Consider the following 26,174-nt stretch of genomic DNA (forward strand, 5'->3'; position numbering starts at 1 on the left):
CACCATTTATTTCTCTCTCCGACCCACGCACAATCATTTTAGTGTTTTCTTAATCGTACATTTGGTATGCTACGCGTGGGTCAAAGATGGAAAACAAATAGTGCGCTGACATCCCAACCAGCAACACGAGTGAGCTGGGTATGGCTCCATCATAGATAATAGAGATATGGATAGGACATAATATCAGCGGTCTTCGTCCTTCGAGGGGAACAATTGAGGCCAAATAAAGTATACTCATATCGAGTATCGACTATCAATATAAAGAGCCTCAATTGCCTTCCCCTCCGGGAACGCTGCCTCAAGTGTATTTAACATAGGCGTGGACTATCCATGGTGTCAACAATCAAAGGATCAACTTGATAATCAAACACTTAAGTTCGGCAACATGCAGAAACTCAGCATCTTTTTATTCTGAAAAGTGTCCTAATGAGTCATAAGAAGGTTAGTTAGGTAAACCTATGGTTAGTTGAAGCTAGTGGCCTTTGCAATTCAAGATCTTTTCCTACGTATTCGGCATTGTTAACATAACTATTCTACCTTTACACTTTTTCTTCCCCCGTCTCTCACAGCTATATACAGGTTCAGCCACTCTCATTCCACACCTCCGTATGATCGGTATTCTGTCTATCCATCTCTACTTCAGTCTTCTCGCCCCTCATTTCCCACCTAAATTAACTAACTTCTATAGCCACTCTCGCTATCTTTTATCATACAGTGACCGAACCACCTAAACCTATTCTCTCTTGTTTTCACTACGATATGTACACAAACCTACACTACCCTTAATTAATTAATTTCTTATTCTATCCTCTTTTGTACCTTAACACCTAACTTATTATTCTCATATCTGCTACCCTCACTCCACTTACCTACCCTAACCTTACATTTCTTTTTCATCTTTCCCTTTCATACACCAAACATTCTGAAATCCTGTTGACCCATTTCCTTATCTTCGTCATATTACACACTACCTAATTCCTATTCACCCAGTCTGTAGTTACCTACAAGTAATCGTACTTGATTATCGGTGAAAATATTTAAATATCATTGAGCGAATTCCCTACTCGAAAGAATTACTTAAAAAAATATCATACCTCCCAATTTTCTAATTTTTAACACGACTTTATTGATAGCCGGAATAGTGTTATACCAGTATAATTACAATACAAATATTGAAAAATTTCGGGCAATACATCCTTTGATCAATTAACAATAATAAAAAAAAAACCTACTAAGAAAGAAGAAAATACATACCCCGTGACGGAATCAAAATCTGCTACGAAACTTAGTCTTCGAAACACTGAAACGTTCACACATTTCAATCTGCTTATGATATAATATTATTCACAGTTTGAAAATTTTCACTGACGAATACCATTTCTGAAATAACACGCATCTTATGCAGTAAAATGTTCTACAATATTCTAATGACCTATGCGTTACAGTCTACAGATATTATATAAACCTACCAATAAATACCTAATATTAATTTTTATTACACAGAGTTTGTATTTTAGATTCTTAGCGAAGCGATGAATGTATTGATTCTACAATGATGTGTGTTTTTTTTTTATTTTTTTTTATTTTTGTGTCTGTCATCACCTTTTAGGACAGTAAAAGTGCTTGGATTTTCTTCAATAGTAACTTTTCTGATAGGAAAGTGAATCTAGTTGGTTCTTTGGGGGGTCAAAAGTAAAAATTTCCCAGTTGTTTTCACAAGTGACGTGAAAAACAAAAGAAAAATTAAGAAAAAAACGGGAATTTTTACGCAAAATATTTTGACTCTTTTTGAGCTGTTTACGGACATTGTCAGTTTTCAATTTTTTTAGTTTTTTTTTCTATAAATATCAATAAAATTATATCTGTTGAGTAAAAAAGCTTGAAAATTTAATAGAAGGCTCCTAGGTTATTGTTTCAAAGGCAGATGAAAAAAATTGAAAATCCTTAGTCACAGTTTTTAATTATAAGCATTTAAAGTTCAAATTTTACAAAATACGGAAAAATCACGAAAAATAGCAAATTATTTTGAGTTGAGAATTCATAAAAATTTTTCTTTTTAAATCTAAGATTTGAAAATGTAATATAAGATTACTCATAAGTTTGTCTACCTTTATCAAAAAAAAAATGTCTAGAAGAAACTTAAATTAAATATTTATGAGCGTCTGAAATTTATATTTTTACAACATTTGATATTTACTCGATTTCTCATGTAACAATTTTCTTATTTTATTGTAATTAAAAAACGAATGACTGTAGATACTTGAAAATTTCACTGAATGTTCATATTAGCATTTTCTATACACCATAAAATGTTGAAAATATTTTGACTCTTTTTGAGCTGTTTACGGACATTGACAGTTTTCTATATACCATAAAATTTATAAAATATTTTGACTCTTTTTGAGCTGTTTACGGACATTGTCAGTTTTCAATTTTTTTAGTTTTTTTTTCTATAAATATCAATACAATTTTATTTGTTGGGTAAAAATGCGTGAAAATTTAATATAAGGCTCCTGATATATCGTTCTAATAGCAGTTGAAAAATATTAAAAATACATAGGCACAATTTTTTTTTATAAGCATTTAAAGTTCAAATTTTGACAACATTTATCAAATTTATAATTTATTAATTATTTTGTAGTTAAAAATTTATAAATTTTTAACTTTTATGGCTAAGGATTGAAAATTTAAAACAAGGCTCCACGTAAATAGGTTATATATAAATTACTTTATTCACAATAATATCATCAAATATACTTGGTAAAATCATAGGCTGACTGACCGTTTTCGCTCAGAATCGTTTTTCTTATACAATGATATTATATCATTGAATTCAAATTTAACACCATCCATTACAGTGATCCACTTGTAACCTACTGTACAGCAGAGCGACATCCACTTATCCACCTTTTTAAATGTTGTATTCAAGGATTTATTAGTTTTATTTTTATACCTTACAATAATTACATTTATTCACAAGTCAATTATCAACTAGAACTCGACTACGAGTAAGACAGCGTTTGGATTGTTCGGACTAGGTACTTGTCCAATACTCGACTACCAGAATTTAAATTAAAGAATGTGATATACCTAGGTAACCTATCGATCGGTTCTAAAACAGAAACTTAGCCTAGGTACAAATAATATCATAATATCAAATAGTGAAATGTGAAAATTTGAAGAAAATTTCTTATAGGTATATCCCGTAAAACCCCCAAAATAAAACGTACGTTTGAGGTGTTCTCTTAAAACCCAAATGTTTAATACCCGTATCCCGTATGCGTAGAAAATGTATGTTTCACATTTAACGAAAACTAAAACTATCGTGACGGAACGGAATTACGAAGAACGTATAAGACAAAAATAATCGTCACCAAGTGGTAGGTATAATCTGCTATGTACTTACAAATCATATTAAATAACATTAATCATTATGTATTTTCTTATTTTATTAGGTAGGTATAAAAACCTACTTTCCTTCTTATAAAAGCGTTGCCTAATCATTGATTTCAAATTTTAAAAATTATTCTACTATAACAATAAATTAACAGTTGTAGGCAAAGTATTATAATTTAAGGTATTTTTCATAATATCCTTATTTTTGTACACCTATAACAACTGGATTTTAAAAACTACTCTACGCCTAGCGGGTATGTAAGTTTGTCTGACAATAAAATATATTTACATTAAGTCTACCGCGTCAACAGAGTAGAAGGACAAAACTTACGTAATTATTTATTCTTCCGGCGAAACGCGTTCCCTTCGAGTGTATAATATTGTCTAGTGTCAGAGCTGTGCATCTCCGCCAAGGAAAATGCATATCTTCGATCCAAAAGTTCAGTCTGGAAGTATTGAGATTAATGACATTTATAAAAATAGGTACCTAGTTTAATAACCAGAATGGAACGAAATATGTGAGTACGTATTGGAATCGCTGTTCGTCTCAGACGATTGTCATTTGCCATAGATTATTTATAATTATAACCTACCTAACCGTCCTAATCATAGAAAATATATATATGGTCCTAACCGATGGATGATGGATATTTTTACATTATCTTCAAAAAAACATTTATTAGTTTTTATGCGGTAAATTGAATTCAAATTTACAATATAGATTAACCCAGTTAACAGATTGTCCGTGGCAATAAATATTTAATTTAAGCCTAAAAAGTAAATGTAAAATAGTAATAATATGAAAACTAACTTACGCGTAAGCATCGACTCTTCCGGTGAAACCTAGCTAGAGTGCCGCCGTCGCCGAAGAAACTATCTTTATCCATCTTCATCTCGCTCTGAACTGAAACTTGAAAGTATCAAAATATATTATGAAAATAACCTGAATACCTGATCATAACGAAATGTGTGAGTTTGTGTTAAAACTTACATTATAATGTATACGGCTCATAACTGTCGGTCTATATCGATGGCTTATTACTTATTTGTTCACTGAAATTATTAAAATTGTTTATCGTCGCCGACGAATGTCGACAATTGACGATTGCCATAGATATTATAAATTATATTATTTACTATGATCAATCCATAGAACTTTATATTATACTGAGTATCTATACAGTCTATTGATAAATATTAAATCGTATGTACTTTTACAGAAAGTACTTTGTGATCAGCAATGTACCTATTCTGGTTATCTATTTCAGTTATAGTTCGCATGCCAAATTTAACTGTGCGTACTTGTCCAAAACTCGACTACCGGGATTTAAATAAAAAAATGTGATTTATAGCCTATAGGTAATCTATTGGCTATTGATCTATTATAAAATAGAAATTTAACCTACCAATAATATCACGTTTTAACAAAATCAATTTAAGTTTTTGGTGTAACTTTATCTAAGTCAAATGATCGTAGATAGCTAAGGACGCTAAGGTACATGCAATTTCCCTGATTGTTTATAATAGCATTTTCTATACACCACCAAAATATTTTGACTTGTTTTGCTGTTTGTGGGCATTTTCAGTTTCCATTTTTTTTAGTTTTATTTTCTATAAATGTCAATAAAGTTTTAGTAGTGGGGTCAAAAAGCATGAACATTTAATAAAAGGCTCCTGATATATTGTTACAATAACAGATGAAATTTTTTAAAATTAATAGGCACAATTTATGAACTTTAAAATTGAAAAATGATATTTCAACTTTTATAGCTAAGGTTTGAAAATTGAAAACAAAGTTCCACGTAAATAGATTATTCTGTAACCAAAAAATCTAAAAAATTTTTTTAGAAAAAACACAATTTTTCTTATACCTAGTTATTTTATATTTTTATGATCAAATTGGACGAAATCAGATATTTAAACAAAGAAGAACAATTTTAGTTCGTGCTATACCTATTTTAAAAATATTATTCGTGGGTAATTGAAACGTAATTAACTGAGTATATAAGTTTAATGGATTTATCATAATATACCTAATATATTTTGTATCATCTATGATAATCGCCAATAATTATCGACATTCGTCGGAAACGGTTAAAAATTCTATGATAATTTCCGTGAATAAAAAAAATAAAATGAGCCAACAATAGACGGACAGTTTGTTAAGCAGTAGGTATATATAATATTAAAATATAAGTTTATACCACGAACCCGCACATTTGAGTGCGTTCGGGTTGTTTTCATAAAATAGATACTTTCAAGTTTCAGTTTGGAGTACTTTTTAAACTTGAATTATATATTTATTGCCACCGACAATCTTTTTACTGGATGACGTATCGTCATCTGGTATATGGTGATGGAATCACTAGAAAAAATTATGTAAATAAAAATTTAAAAAACAACAAAATACCTAGGTACTCAATTTGATGCTTTTAACGCAAAGACCATACTGTGTAATCCTCTCACTTCCGTCGCAAGATACCTAGATTGCATAGCTAAACACAATATGTTTTAATTTTCTGAATTATGTAGGTATCCTAGCTGGGCCCTATCTAGTTGATGTTATGAACTGTGAATTATTGCTTGTCAATGGATGGTTTTATAGAATGACACACAGAGTTTAAAATCACGATAATTATTATATGATAAAAATAAAATAAATCAAACATTTAATAATTTTAATATATTTTTCTTAATTAATTATATAACATACATTTTACAACATGTCATTATAGGACCATGAAGAATAGGTTTATCCACAAATTTCACGGACAAATCTTGAGATGTACCTTCAAGTTCTAATATCACTAGTGTATTGACATAAGGTGATGGTTTTAAAAAAGGAGCTGGCACATTAAGTGTAACTTGAGGTCCACCAAGTGGCCAATACCGACCAAGGTTTACATTGTTTAAAAACACTACACCCTGTACATATCGAATATTATTTATTAAATTGTAAATATGTGGATAAAAGTGGACTTAACAGTATTAACTTGTAAGAACAAGTTAAGTGTCCAAATAAGTGTCTAAACATTTTGTATAGTTAACTGGTAATGTAAACTGTGTTATATAAAATGCTTGTAATTTAACACTGTTGACGTTTTCAACTGATTTGATTGAAGAAATCCATGATTCAAAGGATATGCAGTCATTTTCCAAGGGCTTAATATTTTATTTCCGAGAATCACTTGATCAAAAATTCCCTAGAAAATATAATTAGTATATTTATACTCCTGTATATTAGTATTTATGTAAATGTTCATGCTTTTTGACCCCACTACTAAAACTTTATTGACATTTATAGAAAATAAAACTAAAAAAACTGGGTTATTAGTTTAATCCCAAAAGCGCAATGTATAAAATTTATAAAACCTAACCCGTGTGGCCGCGTGACATAAAATAGGAATTATTCTTGTTTTTTTAAATAATTTTTTCGAAAAATATATATACCATGTATAGCTCATACAATTATGAATTTATAGTTAGTAGAAATGCGGATGTTTTACTTCATAGATATTTTTTTATTGAAATCGTGTAAATAATTTGATTAAACAATCAGGTAGGTAACCTAACCTACTCATCACTAGTATACATTTTTTTATATTACGTGTAAAATCAGCAACACAAGGTGCAGACTGCATTTAAAAAATTAAAAACATAAAATAAAATATAAAATAATGTTGTAGTAGAAGCTGGAAACTGTAGTTTATTCTAATTTATAATCCAATTAATGTAACCGAGAATGTAACTATTAAATTCATCATTGAATTCAGAGATCACTTTGGGATAAATGCCAAACGTATAAATGTAAATGTAAATTAAAAATAATTAAAAAACATTTTGTGAAAGGGACAAGATTACTGCTAATATTTAAGTTTTAATTATTATTAACAAATAAATACAAATAATAGATATTTTAATAGCTTTTTACTATTAACATATTCAGTGTAAATATAGTTTCTGATCAACTTACCTATAAATAAGTACCTTCTATAAAATAATTATTCATATCAAATAATCCTAACAATTTAATGCAAGGATTCTCATAAATTGATCTGACAGCAGCCTTAGAACACCAAAAATATATTTACACAGACCACAAGAAAAAATAATTGAAAATATTAAAAAAATAAAGAACACATCGTTATAAAATTAATACAGTCATCGATCCGCTCAGAATCTAAAATTATAGACTTAGAGTTTTAGAAATCTAGTTGGTATTATGGTATTTGATGAATTTACTGTATACGTTTATGGCTTTATGTTAACTCTAAAATCCAGTAATCACATTTTTATTTAATAATTCATAAAATACAATATACCTACTCTTATAATAAAATTCTTGTGCTTCTGATATCTATTCACCACCTTAATCAATAATTAAATTGATAAACTAAAATAATAATTTAAATAATACCTATATAATATTATTATAATTCAAATTCAAAATTATAAACTATTTTGGTTTTATTGTCATATCAAATTTCAATAAACAAATTGTTCCTTAACACGGAACTCTTTGATATAAAAAGTCGCATTATATAATATCCGTGGATTCATCATATTGACGTACCTAGTATAATATCAATATCGTTTTATTTATTTATCTATGGCAAATCTCAAAATCGTTGCAGGAGACACAGTCGATTAAAAATTCTAAAATTTCAATAAGCAAAGGAAACATGAGCAAAAAACTTACTGCGTTTCGTATAATTTTATTTTTCATAAATTACAATATTCTAAGCAAAGAAGATATTCTAAGTTCTGTAATCTGGAGCGTTCCCTCATGGGCGTCGCAGTTCACACACGTCACGGATTCCGCCGAAAGAGTCGATAATTAAAGTATGTTTGTTTTTATATTCTTTTGGGGCTTAAATTTACTTTTAAGACTTAAAATAAATATTTAATGTCACGAAAAATGTGCTATCCAAGTGTTGTATGCGCATATTTTAGTTCCGAACCAGAAATGTATAAAATACGCGAGATATAAACGTCGTCGTCGTTTTTCCAGTCCCTGTTCGTAGAATAATTATAATTAATAGGAGCTTACCTATATAAGGTACTTAATATATATATGTTCTGGGTTAATTTATAGAAATATATGTTATAGCTTATAACTGATAATAGTCATAAGATACAATTTTAATTAATAACTGGTAATTTTTTTTTCCAAATACAACGTTATTATATAAGTTATAGGTAACTATTAATTTAGTGTCACATACTTAACTTCTATATTGTTCACCTAATATCTATATTCTATATCATAGGGATTAGGGACGTATAACCAAGTACACATAAAAGTAATATTCACAGAATGGTCAACTGCAGCCTATCCTGCCGTGTGCGCACTAATGAATAATGTATCTACTCATATACTCGTATAATAGGTATATAAATATACCTATATATAAATAGTGTAATACTACATACACGAATGTGTTACCTTTTATGTCCCTAAAAGTTCAACAGTTCTTCGTAATTCCGTTCCGTCACGATAGTTTTAGTTTTCGTTAAATGTGAAACATACATTTTCTACGCATACGGGATACGGGTATTAAACATTTGGATTTTAAGAGAACACCTCAAACGTACGTTTTATTTTGGGGGTTTTACGGGATATACCTATAGGAAATTGTCTTCAAATTTTCACATTTCACTATTTGATATTATGATATTATTTATACCTAAGTTAAGTTTCTGTTTTAGAATCGATCGATAGGTTACCTAGGTATATCACATTCTTTAATTTAAATTCTGGTAGTCGAGTATTGGACAAGTACCTAGTCCGAACAATCCAAACGCTTTCTTACTCTTAGTCGAGTTCTAGTTGATAACTGACTTGTGAATAATTGTAATTTTTGTTAGGTATAAAAATAAAACTAATAAATCCTTGAATACAACATTTAAAAATACAAACTCTGTGTAATAAAAATTAATATTGGGTATTTATTGGTAGGTTTATATAATATCTGTAGACTGTAACGCATAGGTCATTAGAATATTGTAGAACATTTTACTGCATAAGATGCGTGTTATTTCAGAAATGGTATTCGTCAGTGAAAATTTTCAAACTGGGAATAATATTATATCATAAGCAGATTGAAATGTGTGAACGTTTCAGTGTTTCGAAGACTAAGTTTCGTAGCAGATTTTGATTCCGTCACGGGGTATGTATTTTCTTATTTCTTAGTAGGTTTTTTTTTTATTATTGTTAATTGATCAAAGGATGTATTGCCCGAAATTTTTCAATATTTGTATTGTAATTATACTGGTATAACACTATTCCGGCTATCAATAAAGTCGTGTTAAAAATTAGAAAATTGGGAGGTATGATATTTTTTTAAGTAATTCTTTCGAGTAGGGAATTCGCTCAATGATATTTAAATATTTTCACCGATAATCAAGTACGATTACTTGTAGGTAACTAGAGACTGGGTGAATAGGAATTAGGTAGTGTGTAATATGGAGAAGATAAGGAAATGGGTCAACAGGATTTCAGAATGTTTGGTGTATGAAAGGGAAAGATGAAAAAGAAATGTAAGGTTAGGGTAGGTAAGTGGAGTGAGGGTAGCAGATATGAGAATAATAAGTTAGGTGTTAAGGTACAAAAGAGGATAGAATAAGAAATTAATTAATTAAGGGTAGTGTAGGTTAGTGTACATATTGTAGTGAAAACAAGAGAGAATAGGTTTAGGTGGTTCGGTCACTGTATGATAAAAGATAGCGAGAGTGGCTATAGAAGTTAGTTAATTTAGGTGGGAAATGAGGGGCGAGAAGACTGAAGAAGAGACGGATGGACGGAATACCGATCATGGAGGTGTGGAATGAGAATGGCTGAACCTGTATATAGCTGTGAGAGACGGGGGAAGAAAAAGTGTAAAGGTAGAATAGTTATGTTAACAATGCCGAATACGTAGGAAAAGATCTTGAATTGCAAAGGCCACTAGCTTCAACTAACCATAGGTTTACCTAACTAACCTTCTTATGACTCATTAGGACACTTTTCAGAATAAAAAGATGCTGAGTTTCTGCATGTTGCCGAACTTAAGTGTTTGATTATCAAGTTGATCCTCTGATTGTTGACACCATGGATAGTCCACGCCTATGTTAAATACATTTGAGGCAGCGTTCCCGGAGGGGAAGGCAATTGAGGCTCTTTATATTGATAGTCGATACTCGATATGAGTATACTTTATTTGGCCTCAATTGTTCCCCTCGAAGGACCAAGACCGCTGATAAGACCATTATGTCCTATCCATATCTTTATTATCTATGATGGAGCCATACCCAGCTCACTCGTGTAAACTTGTTGCTGGTTGGGATGTCAGCGCACTATTTGTTTTCCATCTTTGACCCACGCGTAGCATACCAAATGTACGATTAAGAAAACACTAAAATGATTGTGCGTGGGTCGGAGAGAGAAATAAATGGTGCGCTAAAAATCTGACATCCCCTTAAGTGTTAAATATTTGCCTGCATGTATGCACTAAAAACAGGCAAATATATGCACTGAAATATTCAAAAATATTAAAAATAATAAAATATTCAAAAAAATACTGAATGAAAACGTTTTTATTAAAAATTTTTTAAATTAATAAATAATAATTCAAACTGGTTTACAAATCTTTTATTTACACACTTGGTAGGTAAGGTATGTAGGTAGGTAACGGATGAACCGAAAATATAAAAACATTTTAAGAAAGTAAGCATAAATACGAAGAAATCATGAAAACATGCAATTATATTAACTAACCAGAAAAAAACGCATATTGGTAACGGTGTTGTAATAATAGGGATCTCCCCAAAAAAATACGTACTAATAGTTCAAACAAATCATAAAAGCCAACTGTAATAAATATTAATTTATGAAAAAGTATATTAAAAAGCATTATTATTATAAATGAAACAAAACTATCAACTATGGACCGTGACATAATATAGGTATTTCTATATTTTTAGCTCCATAATTTCTGTTAGTAGGTAGGTAACTATCAAAAATAAAAAAAATAAAAAAAATCTATGTATAATATACGTATATTGTAATAAACGTTCAAATGTTTACTATAGTATACATTATAAAAAATTAACTTAAGTACAATATAATACATTGTAACAGGTGTTCAAATAAACATTTCATACCACAAATTTTGTTAATTCACACAGTCTCTCTTCAATTTTAAATTTTTCTTTAAATTATCTACAAAACATAAATGTTTAGTAAATTGGAAGACTTGATTAATTATTTAATCATTTATATAAAAGAGATGTGCCGGGTCGCCACATTACTATATCGAGGGGCCATGGTGCAAGTGTCGTCCATAAATATCATAACATATATTATATTAGAAATACAAACTTAATATTTCACTAACAGTAAATATTATAAAAAAATATTACGAAATGTACTATACTCATATTATATTATGATTGTATTAGTTACAAACTCTTGTATTAAGAGTTATGTTTGAGGATTTAATTAATTTCCTAAAAGGAAATGCCTCAAGGTTGCCTCAGTAGGTTAGGTTTACTAATTATTACTAATTATACAAAATACTAAAATTAAAGAAATCACAAATATTAGTACAATAGAGAGACTGTGCATTGATTTACAAATTTGTCTTAAATTTACTTTTTGCATAGAGAATATGAAGGTGGGCTGGGCTCTTAATATCAGAGTATGGGGGACAGGTCTGGGATTTCATATTATTATTAATAGAGACGCGTTAATCGCTTTTATGTGCTTCAAATTGTTTACACGAGTGATCTGGGTATGGCTCCATCATATATAATATAGATATAACATAATGGATAGGACATAATATATGGTAATAGTCTTACCAGCGGTCTTCGAGGGGAACTAAGGTGTCAACAATCTAAGGATCAACTTGATAATCAATCACTTATAAGTTCGGCAACCTGCAACTCAGGAACTTTTTATTCAAAGTGTCCTAATGTAATTAGTCATAAGAAGGCTAGTTTGGTAAACCTAAGGTTATAGTTGAAGCTATGGTAATGATAGACGACTACAATCACTGGTCGTGAGCTTTGCGATGATCTTTTCCTACTAACTATAAAGGTATTCGATATTGTAAACATAACAATGAAAGAAAATATTTAAATATTATTAATTTGGTTATGTTAGGTTAGGTTAGGATAGGACAGTAAATTAGACGTTAACTAATTATTATAGTTTTTAACACGGTCTTAAAGACTGTCAGCTAGAGTTGTACCAGTATAGTTATTAAAAACTTAAATACAGCCTACATTAAATAATGATTTTTTTAACACAACAAATTATAAAATGTATTTTAAAATATAACAAAATATAATTTTTTTAGGATTTTATAAGGTTTTCAATACTTATGAGCTTTTGTAAATAGAAAATGTATAAAATCAATAGTTTTAATTTAATATAATATAGTATTGTGTTTTATTATCCTACTGTCAAAGAATTCTCAGGGTTTTCTTTCGTTAGGTTACATTCGTTTTTATACATTTTCTAATACATATATTACGGTGATACATCTCTGATCATAATAACTGTTCGTATTATTATAATGTAAACAATACCTAGTTTTTGGATAGTAGTTAATATGTATTGCAATATTTAACTTCCAGCGTATACTTTTCTTTAGTGTTATTTCACACAGATTTCTCAAACAATTTTTTTTTCAATTCATTGAACTCTAGTAGATTTTTTTGTATAAATATTTTTCAAGATTAACCGGCTATACCTGGGAGTACGCTGAGTACCCGTGTACTTCTAAAGCGTGTTCCTAAAGTAAAATTTTTTCCACATTTTTTTTTTTGTTTTCTAAAATTAATTTGCCTGCAGGCTCCCTTCTTCCATTTTTTGATTCAATTGACTTTAAGATTGATAACTTGGTGGTACCCCATGAATAATCATTTTTTAATGAACTAAATATTTTGAATAGTTTTTTCTAAATTTTTTTTTGTTTTTTCAAATCTATTTGCCTGCGGGCGCCAACACCTCCCTTCAATTTTTTTTTTTTAGTACTGTAACTCTAGTTGAATATTTTGTATTGACTTGAAAATGTATAACTTGGAGCCCCATGAATAATCATTCTTTAATGAACTAAATATTTTGAATAGTTTTTTCTAAATTTTTTTCCAAATTTTTTTTTTGTTTTCTAAAATTTATATTCCTGCGGGCGCCAACACCTCCCTTCAATTTTTTTTTTTAGTACTGTTACTCTAGTTGAATATTTTGTATTGACTTGAAAATTGATAACTTGGTGCCCCATGAATTCTTTAATGAACTAAATATTTTGAATAGTTTTTTCTGTTTATGTTTCGGGACATTTTAGTTTGAACTTCGTTATGTGTGTTTCTACTGTAAACTTTTTTCCAAATTTCTTTTTTGTTTTCCAAAATCAATTTGCCTGCGGGCGCCAACACCTCCCTTCAATTTTTTTTTTATTATTTTAACTCTAGCCAACTTTTTTAAACATTGTCAATCTGGTGCGCCATGAATAATCATTCTTTAATGAACTAAATATTTTGAATAGTTTTTTCTAAATTTTTTTCCAAATTTTTTTTTTGTTTTCTAAAATCTATTTGCCTGCGGGCGCCAACCCCTCCCTTCAATTTTTTTTTTTAGTACTGTTACTCTAGTTGAATATTTTGTATTGACTTGAAAATTGATAACTTGGTGCCCCATGAATTCTTTAATGAACTAAATATTTTGAATAGTTTTTTCTGTTTATGTTTCGGGACATTTTAGTTTGAACTTCGTTATGTGTGTTTCTACTGTAAACTTTTTTCCAAATTTCTTTTTTGTTTTCCAAAATCAATTTGCCTGCGGGCGCCAACACCTCCCTTCAATTATTTTTTTTATTATTTTAACTCTAGCCAATTTTTTTAAACATTGTCAATCTGGTGCGCCATGAATAATCATTCTTTAATGAACTAAATATTTTGAATAGTTTTTTCTAAATTTTTTTCCAAATTTTTTTTTTGTTTTTTCAAATCTATTTGCCTGCGGGTGCCAACACCTCCCTTCAATTTTTTTTTTTAGTACTGTAACTCTAGTTGAATATTTTGTATTGACTTGAAAATGTATAACTTGGAGCCCCATGAATAATCATTCTTTAATGAACTAAATATTTTGATATTTTTTTCTATCAACTTGGTGCCCCATGAATTATCATTCTTTTATGAACTTAATATTTTAAATAGTTTTTTCTAAATTTTTTTCCAAATTTTTTTTTTGTTTTCTAAAATCTATTTGCCTGCGGGCGCCAACACCTCCCTTCAATTATTTTTTTATGATTTTAACTCTAGCCAATTTTTTTAAACATTGTCAATCTGGTGCGCCATGAATTATCATTCTTTAATAAACTTAATATTTTGAATAGTTTTTTCTAAATTTTTTTCCAAATTTTTTTTTTGTTTTCTAAAATCTATTTGCCTGCGGGCGCCAACCCCTCCCTTCAATTTTTTTTTTTAGTACTGTTACTCTAGTTGAATATTTTGTATTGACTTGAAAATTGATAACTTGGTGCCCCATGAATTCTTTAATGAACTAAATATTTTGAATAGTTTTTTCTAAATTTTTTTTTTTGTTTTTTAAAATCTATTTGCCTGCGGTCGCCAACACCTCTCTTCAATTTTTATTTTATGATTTTAACTCTAGCCAAATTTTTTAAAAATTGACAATCGGGTACCCTTTGAATAATTCTTTAATTAACTAAATATTTTGAATAGTTTTTTCTGTTTAAGAGTTTGGAGATTTTAGTTTGATGTTTGTAATGTGTATTCCCACAATATAATTTATATAAATTTTTTTTTGTATTCTAAAATGCATTTGCCGGCGGGCGCCAAACCTTCCTTCAATTTTTTTATTTTAAGTTATGTAACTCTAGTTGAATATTTTGTATTGACTTGAAAATTGATAACTTGGTGCCCCATGAATAATCATTCTTTAATGAACTTAATATTTTGAATAGTTTTTTCTAAATTTTTTTCCAAATTTTTTTTTGTTTTCTAAAATCTATTTGCCTGCGGGCGCCAACACCTCCCTTCAATTTTTTTTTTTATGATTTTAACTCTAGCCAATTTTTTTAAACATTGTCAATCTGGTGCGCCATGAATAATCATTCTTTAATGAACTTAATATTTTGAATAGGTAGTTTTTTCTAAATTTTTTTTTTGTTTTCTAAAATCTATTTGCCTGCGGGCGCCAACCCCTCCCTTCAATTTTTTTTTTTAGTACTGTTACTCTAGTTGAATATTTTGTATTGACTTGAAAATTGATAACTTGGAGCCCCATAAATAATCATTCTTTAATGAACTAAATATTTTGATAGTTTTTTCTGTTTAAGTTTCGGGACATTTTAGTTTGAACTTTGTAATGTGTATTCATACTGTCAAATTTTTTCCAAATTTTTTTTTTGTTTTCTAAAATCTATTTGCCTGTGGGTGCCAACACCTCCCTTTAATTTTTTTTTTTTAGTACTGTAACTCTAGTTGAATATTTTGTATTGACTTGAAAATTCATATCTTGGTGCCCTATGAATAATCATTCTTTAACCCTTTATAGGGCAGAACATAACAAAACATTCAATGATTCTGAAAATTAGTACACATATGGTACCAAGTAACAAACTATCATTTAATTAGTGTTAACCAATATTTATTTATAAACATTAAAAAATATAATTATTGAATAAACATTATTTATTTATTAAGAATACATTTTTAAATAATTAATATTATTAAGTAAATATTGAATGAACCAAAATTATTTATTTAATTAATAGTGTTAACTAATATTTAGTCAATATTGATTTATATTTACCTAACACTATTGTGATATACTGCAGCTATATATTAATATTTTGATTTATTCATATTACTCAACCATTTTATTTAGTTTTTTAAAATTATGGTTTAGACGTTCAGTGATCAATTGTTCCGCTTAAATTGTTTTGACCACAATGATCCTCATAAAAATAGCAATAGTTACTTTTTTAATAAGCAAAATATAAGTAAACTAATAATGTATGAAAGTAAAAACATCCACACTTGCTTTCATACCTATACAAAACTAAATAAAAAAAACATTACAATTGATAAAAAGAAAATTTATTTAGTTTTAGAACGTTTATCTGCGAAGGGTGCTTGAGCCAAATATATTTTTAACGGTTCTTCTATTTCATGATCACTTGCACTTTTGAATTTTACTTGTTTTTTATGGATTCTAAAAAGATAAAAAAAGTCATATAATTGATATATTTATAATACATTTTGAGCTTTTGGATAGGTGTTTAAATATTCCCAATTAATTGTGGTTACATTACAGATTATTGCACATAACAACATAATAAGCAGTTATCGGTTTACAAAAATATTCTGCTCAACTAATGATTATTAGAATTTAGAAGTAATTTTGAGCCTTGGCCCTATAGAATCTTGATATATAGGTATTTAAATAATAATAATATTTTAATTTAATATAAATTGGTGGCTGACACCAATCTAATCTTATTTATTCATACATAGCTACACAAAAAAAGGAACAAAATAACTAAATAACTACAACCTAACCAATATAATTAAAATTCTTGAAAGAATTAAGTATCAAGCTTGCAAGCAGGGCTCCCAAATGGGCGGAGGGGGCGGAGAGTTTGGACCTGGAATACAGGAGCCCAGGTATTTTAGTGCCCGCGGCCTGATTAAAATGATTTTGTAATTTTAGATATTTTATATTAACTGAATCAGATATTATAAAATAATATTTTGATATTTTAATATATTGTGAAAAAAAGTGCCTGGACAAACATTTAGTACAGGGGCCCAATATGTAATATGGAGGGCCAAATTGCAAGTGTTATATAAATTGATTTATATTTTCCACATACTTACTTAAAATAATTGGAAATATAAACAAATCGCAAGATTTCTTTTTTCCCTTTTTACCAGTAAATGAATAGTCCGCAAGAAAACAATTTGTAAATAGTTTTGAAATGATTCTCTTCACGGCCGTTTTTACATTTTTCCCTCCAACATGTGATAATTCATTTATCTATAAATATAATTAATTATAATTCTGTTTTACTTTTCTAGTTATTTAAAATATAATATACTTACCAAAGCTTTTTTGAATTCTTGATCGCCCAAAGTTTTGTCCTCTAAAGTGTTTAAATCCACTACATTATCTATTGGTATAGAGCAATCGGACATACAGTTTATGTCTACATTTGTTTGTTCATAAAATTTAGTTGGTTTATCCTCCAGAAACTTTTCAATTGATTGTACTCTCTCTAACAATTCATAGTGATTATTTGTTAGTGTGTTTGTAATATGTTTCAGCTCTACTTTGAAATACATAACATGTCTTATGATTTGTTTTTTGAACTCTTTATCTAAAAGTGAAAAACAAAATATGCTATAAATTAATCCTAGTGTATGAAACCAATAATACACTTACCATTGATCACATCATGATCTTCACATAATGAAAACGATTTTCTTCCAGTGGATTTCTCCAGATCAAAAGGAACTTCATTGTTAGAAAAATCTGTAACATTATTATACAACTTATTTCAGACACTGTTGTGATTTAGTGATTGATCTGGTATCAAACAATAATTTTAATAAATAATAATCATTAATCATTAGAGGTACAAAATTCTTATGACTTGTTTTATTTATTCATGTATAACTTTACCAGGACTATTGCGAGGACTAATGTATCTAATATTTTCCATATGATTTCTTCTTTCTTTAGAATTATCAGTTTTAAATTTAAGTTTCTGGTAAAAAATGATGTCCCTTCAGCCTCTGAAAATTAATTTTTTTTTAGATTTACATTAATTATTTTAGTATTTAGTATTTATTCAGTATTAAATAATCAGTAAATTTCTAGTTTACCAAGTACCATAAATTTTAGATATTTTTCAATGTTACTTTTTAACACTGAAAACAATGGAACTAATGACAATTTACGTAGATCATTAGGTTCAAAGTAATATATTATGATATATATAATTATATTTTTCAAACAAAATGTTAGGTCAATATACTTATAGGAAACAACTATTAATTATACTTTAGAAGTGCAAAATTTAAGTTAATATTGATTAAAACAATAAAAATAGTAAATAAAGAGTGCCTGGTGTTCTAGAAAATTTTTAGATAATCATTATATTACATTGATGTTTTTTTTTTCTTACCGTCATCTGAATTAATCATAAGATGCGAAAATGATGATCTCTGTGTATGGTTTTTTTCATCAAAATTATTTCTTTTTAACAATGTAGATTTTTCAGCATCTATAGGGTAGCATAATATTATGAAACATATTTTAAGTAATTTTGCATATACTGGCATTTTGATAATCCTATATTATTATTTTATATTTCAATTATCAAAACTCACAGCACATATAATTTAAACAAATTATTATTATTTTATTTAGAAATAATTATATTTTACCTGGACTTTTGAGAGAACTTATATGACGACTAATATTTTTCAGTGGATTAGCTTTTTTTTTTAAATTATCAAATCCAAATGTAAGTTTCCTTTTGAAAGATAATGTGCCTTCAGCCCCCAAAATTATATAATATATTAATTATATCAGGTTAAAATATTATGATAATGAGTTTTAATTAAATTGCATATTACAGTCAAATACAATAATAATACCTTCAATTTTTTTTGGAGAAGGAGACCAACCATTTTTTTTTTCAACAGATTTATTTGAGTATTCTTATTTTTCTTACACATTGTGCCAATGCCACTACCATCAGAATCTAAAAATTAAAAATATTTATTGTTAATATATATATATATATATATATTAATATATTATAAACTAGCTGATCCTGTGCACTTCGTTGCCCGTTAAATGTACCAACTCTATATGACTCAAACTTTGTTCAATTCGTTATTTAATATTCGGTGTACGGTGTTCAAAATTTATCTTAACTTTTCTGATGCCTGGAATAAAAATTCTGATTCGCAGCAGTATATTATCAGGTAGGCAATCTACCTGCGGTTATCGTAGGTATAGCGTATATTGTGGCCCGTAAAAAATGACAACTCTTAAACAAATTGTGATTGTTCAACTCCTTTTTGGTGTAACTCACTGCATTAAGTGCAACTCAGCCACCCTGGTAGGCAATGTGTGAAAATTTGATTTGATGCATGCTTGTACCTGATCTGCCCGATTAACCAATAGCAACCAATAATAAATAAATACTATTTCTATTAATTATTTCTCCTATAACCAATAGCAATCATTTATAAACAAATATTTCCATCATAAATCTTAAAATCCCTGTTTGAGCATTTCTATTAATTGAATTTAGCGTGATGTTATATAGCCTATGACTTTCCTCAATGAATGGACTATCCAACAAAAAAATAATTTTTCAATTCGAACCAGTATAGCCCCTTACAGCCATTTTTTAGTAATAAAAAGTAGCCTATGTTTTTTCTCAGTGTCTAAACTATCTATGTACCAAATTTCATTTAAATCGGTTCTGTAGTTTCGGAGCCTATTCAATACAAACAATCAAATCTTTCCTCTTTATAATATTAGTATAGATAACTAGTGTACTGCCTATAATATTTAGTTCTATAATACTAACTTAAGTTAATAATATATTATAACGACAAAACTACTAAAATATTTTACATATAAAACACATTAAATTATGTTACCTGAATTGTACATAGGACATTCCACAGACTTTATTTATTTTAATTCGTTTTTTATTATTGTCATCATCAGATAGGTCTGTTGTATTTTGAGCTTTATTAGCTTTAAAATCTGCTTCTTCTAAAGTTTCTATAATGACAAATGTAGACAAAGTGTTAATTTTGTTAATTTGTCATAAAACTAAAATTAAAATAATACAACTCACTTATACCAGAACTAAGGATTCTTATTTTAAAATAAGTAAATTCTTTATTATTTGGTTGATATTTTTGTTCAATCATTCTTCTAGCATGGTTTTGGTTAAACGGCCAGGCACAGGTATTATCCTTAATCCAATTACTGGGGACACAATCTACAGTATTTTCATTTATAAAATGGACTACTGAATACAATGACTCCATGACAAGCTGTATTAAAATTAAAATAATCAATGCATACAGATCATATTACATTCATTTATTATAAATAGATATAAAAATAAACTAATACAACATTCAAAGTAAAAACTATAATATAAAAATACAGTTTATTCTTGAAAACTATAACTATTTTGAGTGTAATATCGGAAAAACAATTTTAATATTAATGTCATAATTTAGGTCAAGTGCCATATACTTTTTTAAATTAATTGTATTAATGTTGCAAATCATCAAATCATCTGACAAATCAGAAACGGAAGCAATTCCTAACTTTAAACTGTCTATCGGTTGAGTGTAAAATGGTTTAACAATATTGAAAATCCTTTCCAAAAATACATTTGCTTGACTTTCACGAAGGTAACAAATATTTACAACACTCATAATAATAAGCTTTTTGTTACTGTTAAAATAACCAATATAACAATCAGATAATGATCTTATCTTAATCAGAACATTTTTCATAGATACAATTTTAAATTGTGGCGATGAACAGCCTTCAATTAATGATCCTTCATTATGTATATTTTTACATTCATTTTCAGTTTTTTGAGTACAAGAAATTTCAAGTCTACCAAACTTATTAAATTCTTCGTTACGCTTAATAACTTGCTCTAAAGGTCTAGCTTTGCTTCTGACCATTTTTTTTAAAAACTGCATGAAATTTTCAAACATAAAACAAGAACAGTTGTCAAGTGGCCCAAATTTGTTATAGTCATCACAAAGGTGGACAAGTGCATTCAAATTATAAGACAAAAATTCTTCACCATAAATTTCACCAAATTTTTTTACATAGTAACTCAATAGCTTATCAATAAAATTTAAAAGATATCCATGAGCGGGACTTAAAAGAACAATCATAGACACGTGCAAACATAGAAAATGTTCATAACATTCAGGACTAATAATAGATTTAAGTACTACAGGCCCTGTATACAATATGAAAGTCCTAAACTCTGTAGCTTTCCATCTCAAAACTTCATTTAGCCCTCTTGGAATCCCAGCAAAATCACGAGTTATGTTAGATTTTAAATGCATTAGTCTATTCGATATTAATTTAACACTCTGGCTTGGTAATCGAACTGATAATGGTGAGTTTTTCAAAGTACCCAACCATAACAAAATATTTTTTTTAACAACTCCCAAACAAACCGAATGCATATAATCCAGTGGAAAATTATATACCACGCTATATTGGGTACTTCGGACAAAATGGAAATAGTATTATGAACTTGATAGTCTTCATCTTGTCTATTAAGAAATTCTTCACGCTTGTTGAAAACGGTTTCAGGAAAACTAACCCTTCTTTCTAAAAATACTCCTGTAATTGAACACTTAATGCAAGAAGAAAACCCTGTATGCCCTTTGGTCTTTAATATATAACTTATGGCTGGGGCATCAGCACAAATAGCTTCAACATAAACTTTTTTTTTACCAACAGGTAGATCAATACCATTAAAACATAATCCTTTTAATTCGGCTACTAATTCTGATAAATACAAATTGCTATCTTGTGGCTTTTCTGTACCTCAATACAGACCAACCAAAAATACACATGACTAGGTATTATTAAAATTAGAAATATAGCAGAGAATTGGCCAAAACTGGCTATTGGTGGATTTAGTCAAAGGTAAACCATCTACTCCTAATTGTAATTTAATTGTGTCATCAGAAAATACATTTGGACCAATGACCGATTTTATGCCATTAGCTAATCCAAAATAATGAAAAATACCAGGATTCATATTTTGAATTTGTAATGGCTGTTTACTAACATTAGTTTATAATAATGTTCTGGCATCTATTGGAAAATAATCAAAACATTTATGATTAGTTTTCAATACTTTTAACAAATCAGATAAAGCCAAGTTTGATATTTTATGTTGAATAGCCCATTTAATAATGTTAGTTAACACTTTTTCACTATAGTCTGAATCTGATGAAAAATTAGAAACAAAAATATTTGTACCATTTAGATTTATGTCAGCTATTAAGTTTGGATCAATTTCTTCATTATGGTTACTTGCAAAAAAAATAGATGTAGGGTCACACTCATTAATAATATTATTAGGTAGCTTACGTGATATAATATGCTGTTCGGATGAACTAGGTTGATCATTATAATTATGATTATTGGAAGAAGCATTGCTATCAATGGCTAAACCTAACTCCTCGATCTCTTCCAAACATCGTCTACGTTTAGTAGACTTGCTTAAAGCAAGAGACATTTTCTAAACTAAATATTTCAAAAACAGTTTATCTACCTACCTGACAACTTTATACTCTGTAATGATAATAGATAATAACAAGAGAAGGGCCTTAAAAAATGACTGATCACCAACAACAACAATGGTACGGTATAAATTAAAATTAAGTATACAACTGACACTAATAGTATGATGTTACAACATAAAAAAGTAAAAACAATAAAATAATAATAATGTTCTAAATACTAACCAAGAACAACACTACATAACATATTTAACTGAAATTGGTAGGTCCTCAACAGCCCCTCGGTGTCAACTGAAAACTTGATAGGGATAATATGTCTTGACTCTTGAGACTAAAATAACAATAGAAATATTGCAAAATAAAAAGTATTATATTATTATTAATATAATAGGTACGGCCCTTTTGCAGCCATCCATACGTATCATATGAGTTTTTCGATTTATATTAGTGTAATATACTCGTGAGCTTGGTACCTACTATCGTAGTTCTAATAGCAGATAAGTGGCTGCCGAGATATTAACGTTGCGGGTCGCAGACAATTTGTTTGATGTTGTAGTCGTGGTTGATAATAAATAAAAGACAGTTGTTGTTTTATTGTGAATTTTATTATATTGTTGATAATTTTTCTAAGTCCAAAATATGCTCGTACAGAGTGGCGTGAAGGTGCTTGCACTAATGGGTGGTAGTACACGTCTGAAAACAGGCCGATTCGGGCTCCCTTATATATGACGTTCCCCGTACCCCTTGCCTATAGCTACTGTATCTCGACTCACGGATGTGATGTGTGTGACCATCGTTCCGGCCCACGCATTTTATGACTTCCAGTATAATTCTGTGTATTCGATTTGATATAATCATTTTTAATATAATATTAATATTTTTTTATAATGACTATCGCTGCGTACAGTGTTGTAATCAAAATAATCATTCTACTGTTTCATATTTTTATATATTGAACATTGTGGTATACAGAGCAATTATATGGTTCAATGAGTTCCTAATATCCGTTTCCCAACAAGACATTAAAATGTAATATTATTTAATAAACAGAAGGAACCCTTATTTCCGTTTCTATTATCCGATATATGCCGAATTACAGTATAGCTAATCTATAGTATAGTATAATAACTATTATATTACAATGGTGTTGTTAAGTAGTAACTGGCTTACTACATTAGGTATATAAGTTCCTACTCGCCGACTTGCTTGAACTAATTTGCACCATCGTGTCGTCGACGCCTACTAAAATATAAATCGAAAAACGCTGGCTATGAAACGGACCCGATAATGATATTATATTACATACCGGTGACAATTAGGTATCCACTTGTCGAAAACTCAGCCACTCATCAATATTTGAATAAAAGAATAATATGGATTATAGTCGCAACTCGCAATACTTGTACTCATACTCGCGCGTTACCTTCACTTGTCAACTTCGTATAAATATAAATTTTAAAACTGTTAAGTTTAAATTGAAAAACAATAACAAAAAAAAAAATTGCAAAAAGATGGCGTCCACGCGTCGTTTGTTGATTAAACAGAACGGTACGCGAAAGTCGAAACAAAAAGTACAAGAGCGATGGCCGACGAGCGACGCCAAAATAAATGATTTTGACTGTATCTAATAACGAACTACGTCGGCGACGCGCGACGGCTGCACGGTAAAAACAATCGGTATTCGGTATCCGACGACACAGGACTCGTAAGAATTGCAAAATGATGGCGTGGTTTGTGTTGTTTACACAGAACGGGACGCGAAACAAAAGTCGAGAACGACGAGTGCGGAGTGACCAGTGACGCCACTGACGCACACCGCGATGAAAAGGAAAATGACGATCCGAAATGTACAGGCAACAGGCGTACAGCATACGAATTACGGACAACGACGAGTAAATAATAATATGGTGGCGATAGACATAGATTATAGATACAGTAGACTTTACGGTGTTTTATACCGATTACCGATTACCAATTCTAGATTGTTGATTGATATTATCATATATTAATATTTAATATTTTAATGACGAGACCTCATTCTTCTAAGACCGTGGACGAGACAATCCGCGACGGTACCAGACACCAGTACGTAGTATAAAAAGGTGGATAAGTGGATGTCGCTCTGCTGTACAGTAGGTTACAAGTGGGTCACTGTAATGGATGGTGTTAAATTTGAATTCAATGATATAATATCATTGTATAAGAAAAACGATTCTGAGCGAAAACGGTCAGTCAGCCTATGATATTACCAAGTATATTTGATGATATTATTGTGAATAAAGTAATTTATATATAACCTATTTACGTAGAGCCTTGTTTTAAATTTTCAATCTTTAGCCATAAAAGTTAAACATTTTATACATTTTTAACCACAAAATAATTAATAAATTATAAATTTGATAAATGTTGTCAAAATTTGAACTTTAAATGGTTATAAAAAAAAATTGTGCCTATGTATTTTTAATATTTTTCAACTGCTATTAGAACGATATATCAGCCTTATATTAAATTTTCACGCTTTTTTACCCAACAAATAAAATTTTATTGATATTTATAGAAAAAAAAACTAAAAAAATTGAAAACTGACAATGTCCGTAAACAGCTCAAAAAGAGTCAAAATATTTTATAAATTGTATGGTATATAGAAAATGCTAATATAAACATTCAGTGAAATTTTCAAGTATCTACGGTCATTAGTTTTTTAATTATAATAAAATAAGAAAATTGTTACATGAGAAATCGAGTGAATATCAAATGTTAAAAAAATATAAATTTCAGACGCTCATAAAAATTTAATTTAAGTTTCTTGTAGACATTTTTTTTTTGATAAAGGTAGACAAACTTATGAGTAATCTTATATTACATTTGCATATCTTAGATTTAAAAAGAAAAATTTTTAAGAATTCTCAACTCAAAATAATTTGCTAATTTTTGTGATTTTTCCGTATTTTGTCAAAACTTGAACTTTAAATGCTTATAAATAAAAACTGTGACTAAGAATTTTTAATTTTTTTCATCTGCCTTTGAAACAATAACCCAGGAGCCTTCTATTAAATTTCAAGCTTTTTTACTCAACAGATAAAATTTTATTGATATTTATAGAAAAAAAAACTAAAAAAATTGAAAACTGACAATGTCCGTAAATAGCTCAAAAAGAGTCAAAATATTTTGTAAATTTTATGGTGTATAGAAAATGCTTATATAAACATTCAGTCAAAATTTCATGTCCCTACGGTCATTTGTTTTTGAGTTACACCAAAAACCAAAATCGATTTTCTCAAAAACAGATTTTGCGTAAAAATTCCCGTTTTTCCTTAATTTTTCTTTTGTTTTTCCCGTCGCTTGTGAAAACTACTGGGAAATTTTTACTTTTGACCCCCCAAAGTACCAACTAGATTCACTTTCCTATCAGAAAAGTTACTATTGAAGAAAATCCA

At 28.9% G+C, this 26,174-nt stretch overlaps 1 protein-coding gene across 2 annotated transcripts; it reads right to left on the reverse strand.

Annotated features, from left to right (window-relative positions):
- Nucleotides 1-16,456: 16,456 nt before the first annotated feature.
- On the reverse strand, nt 16,457-24,624 carry LOC132939586 (uncharacterized). Of its 2 annotated transcripts, XM_061006836.1 has the most exons (12): nt 24,044-24,624; nt 22,963-23,068; nt 20,295-20,496; nt 20,092-20,218; nt 19,072-19,178; nt 18,859-18,966; nt 18,597-18,695; nt 18,092-18,204; nt 17,852-17,941; nt 17,512-17,786; nt 17,287-17,446; nt 16,457-16,621 (listed from the first exon to the last, which is right to left on the reverse strand). In XM_061006836.1, the coding sequence occupies exons 8-12, from the start codon at nt 18,129-18,131 to the stop codon at nt 16,602-16,604; spliced, it is 585 nt and encodes a 194-aa protein (XP_060862819.1). In that variant the 5' UTR covers nt 18,132-18,204; nt 18,597-18,695; nt 18,859-18,966; nt 19,072-19,178; nt 20,092-20,218; nt 20,295-20,496; nt 22,963-23,068; nt 24,044-24,624; the 3' UTR covers nt 16,457-16,601. The 2 variants fall into 2 exon arrangements, with proteins under 2 accessions (XP_060862819.1, XP_060862820.1); XM_061006837.1 differs by lacking the exons at nt 18,859-18,966; nt 19,072-19,178; nt 20,092-20,218; ... (1 more) ...; nt 22,963-23,068; nt 24,044-24,624 and having other exon boundaries at nt 18,597-18,716.
- Between the last annotated feature and the right edge of the window lie 1,550 nt (nt 24,625-26,174).

This window comes from Metopolophium dirhodum, chromosome 2, assembly GCF_019925205.1.
Source record: "Metopolophium dirhodum isolate CAU chromosome 2, ASM1992520v1, whole genome shotgun sequence".
In the NCBI taxonomy this organism is placed as follows: Eukaryota; Metazoa; Arthropoda; class Insecta; order Hemiptera; family Aphididae; genus Metopolophium; species Metopolophium dirhodum.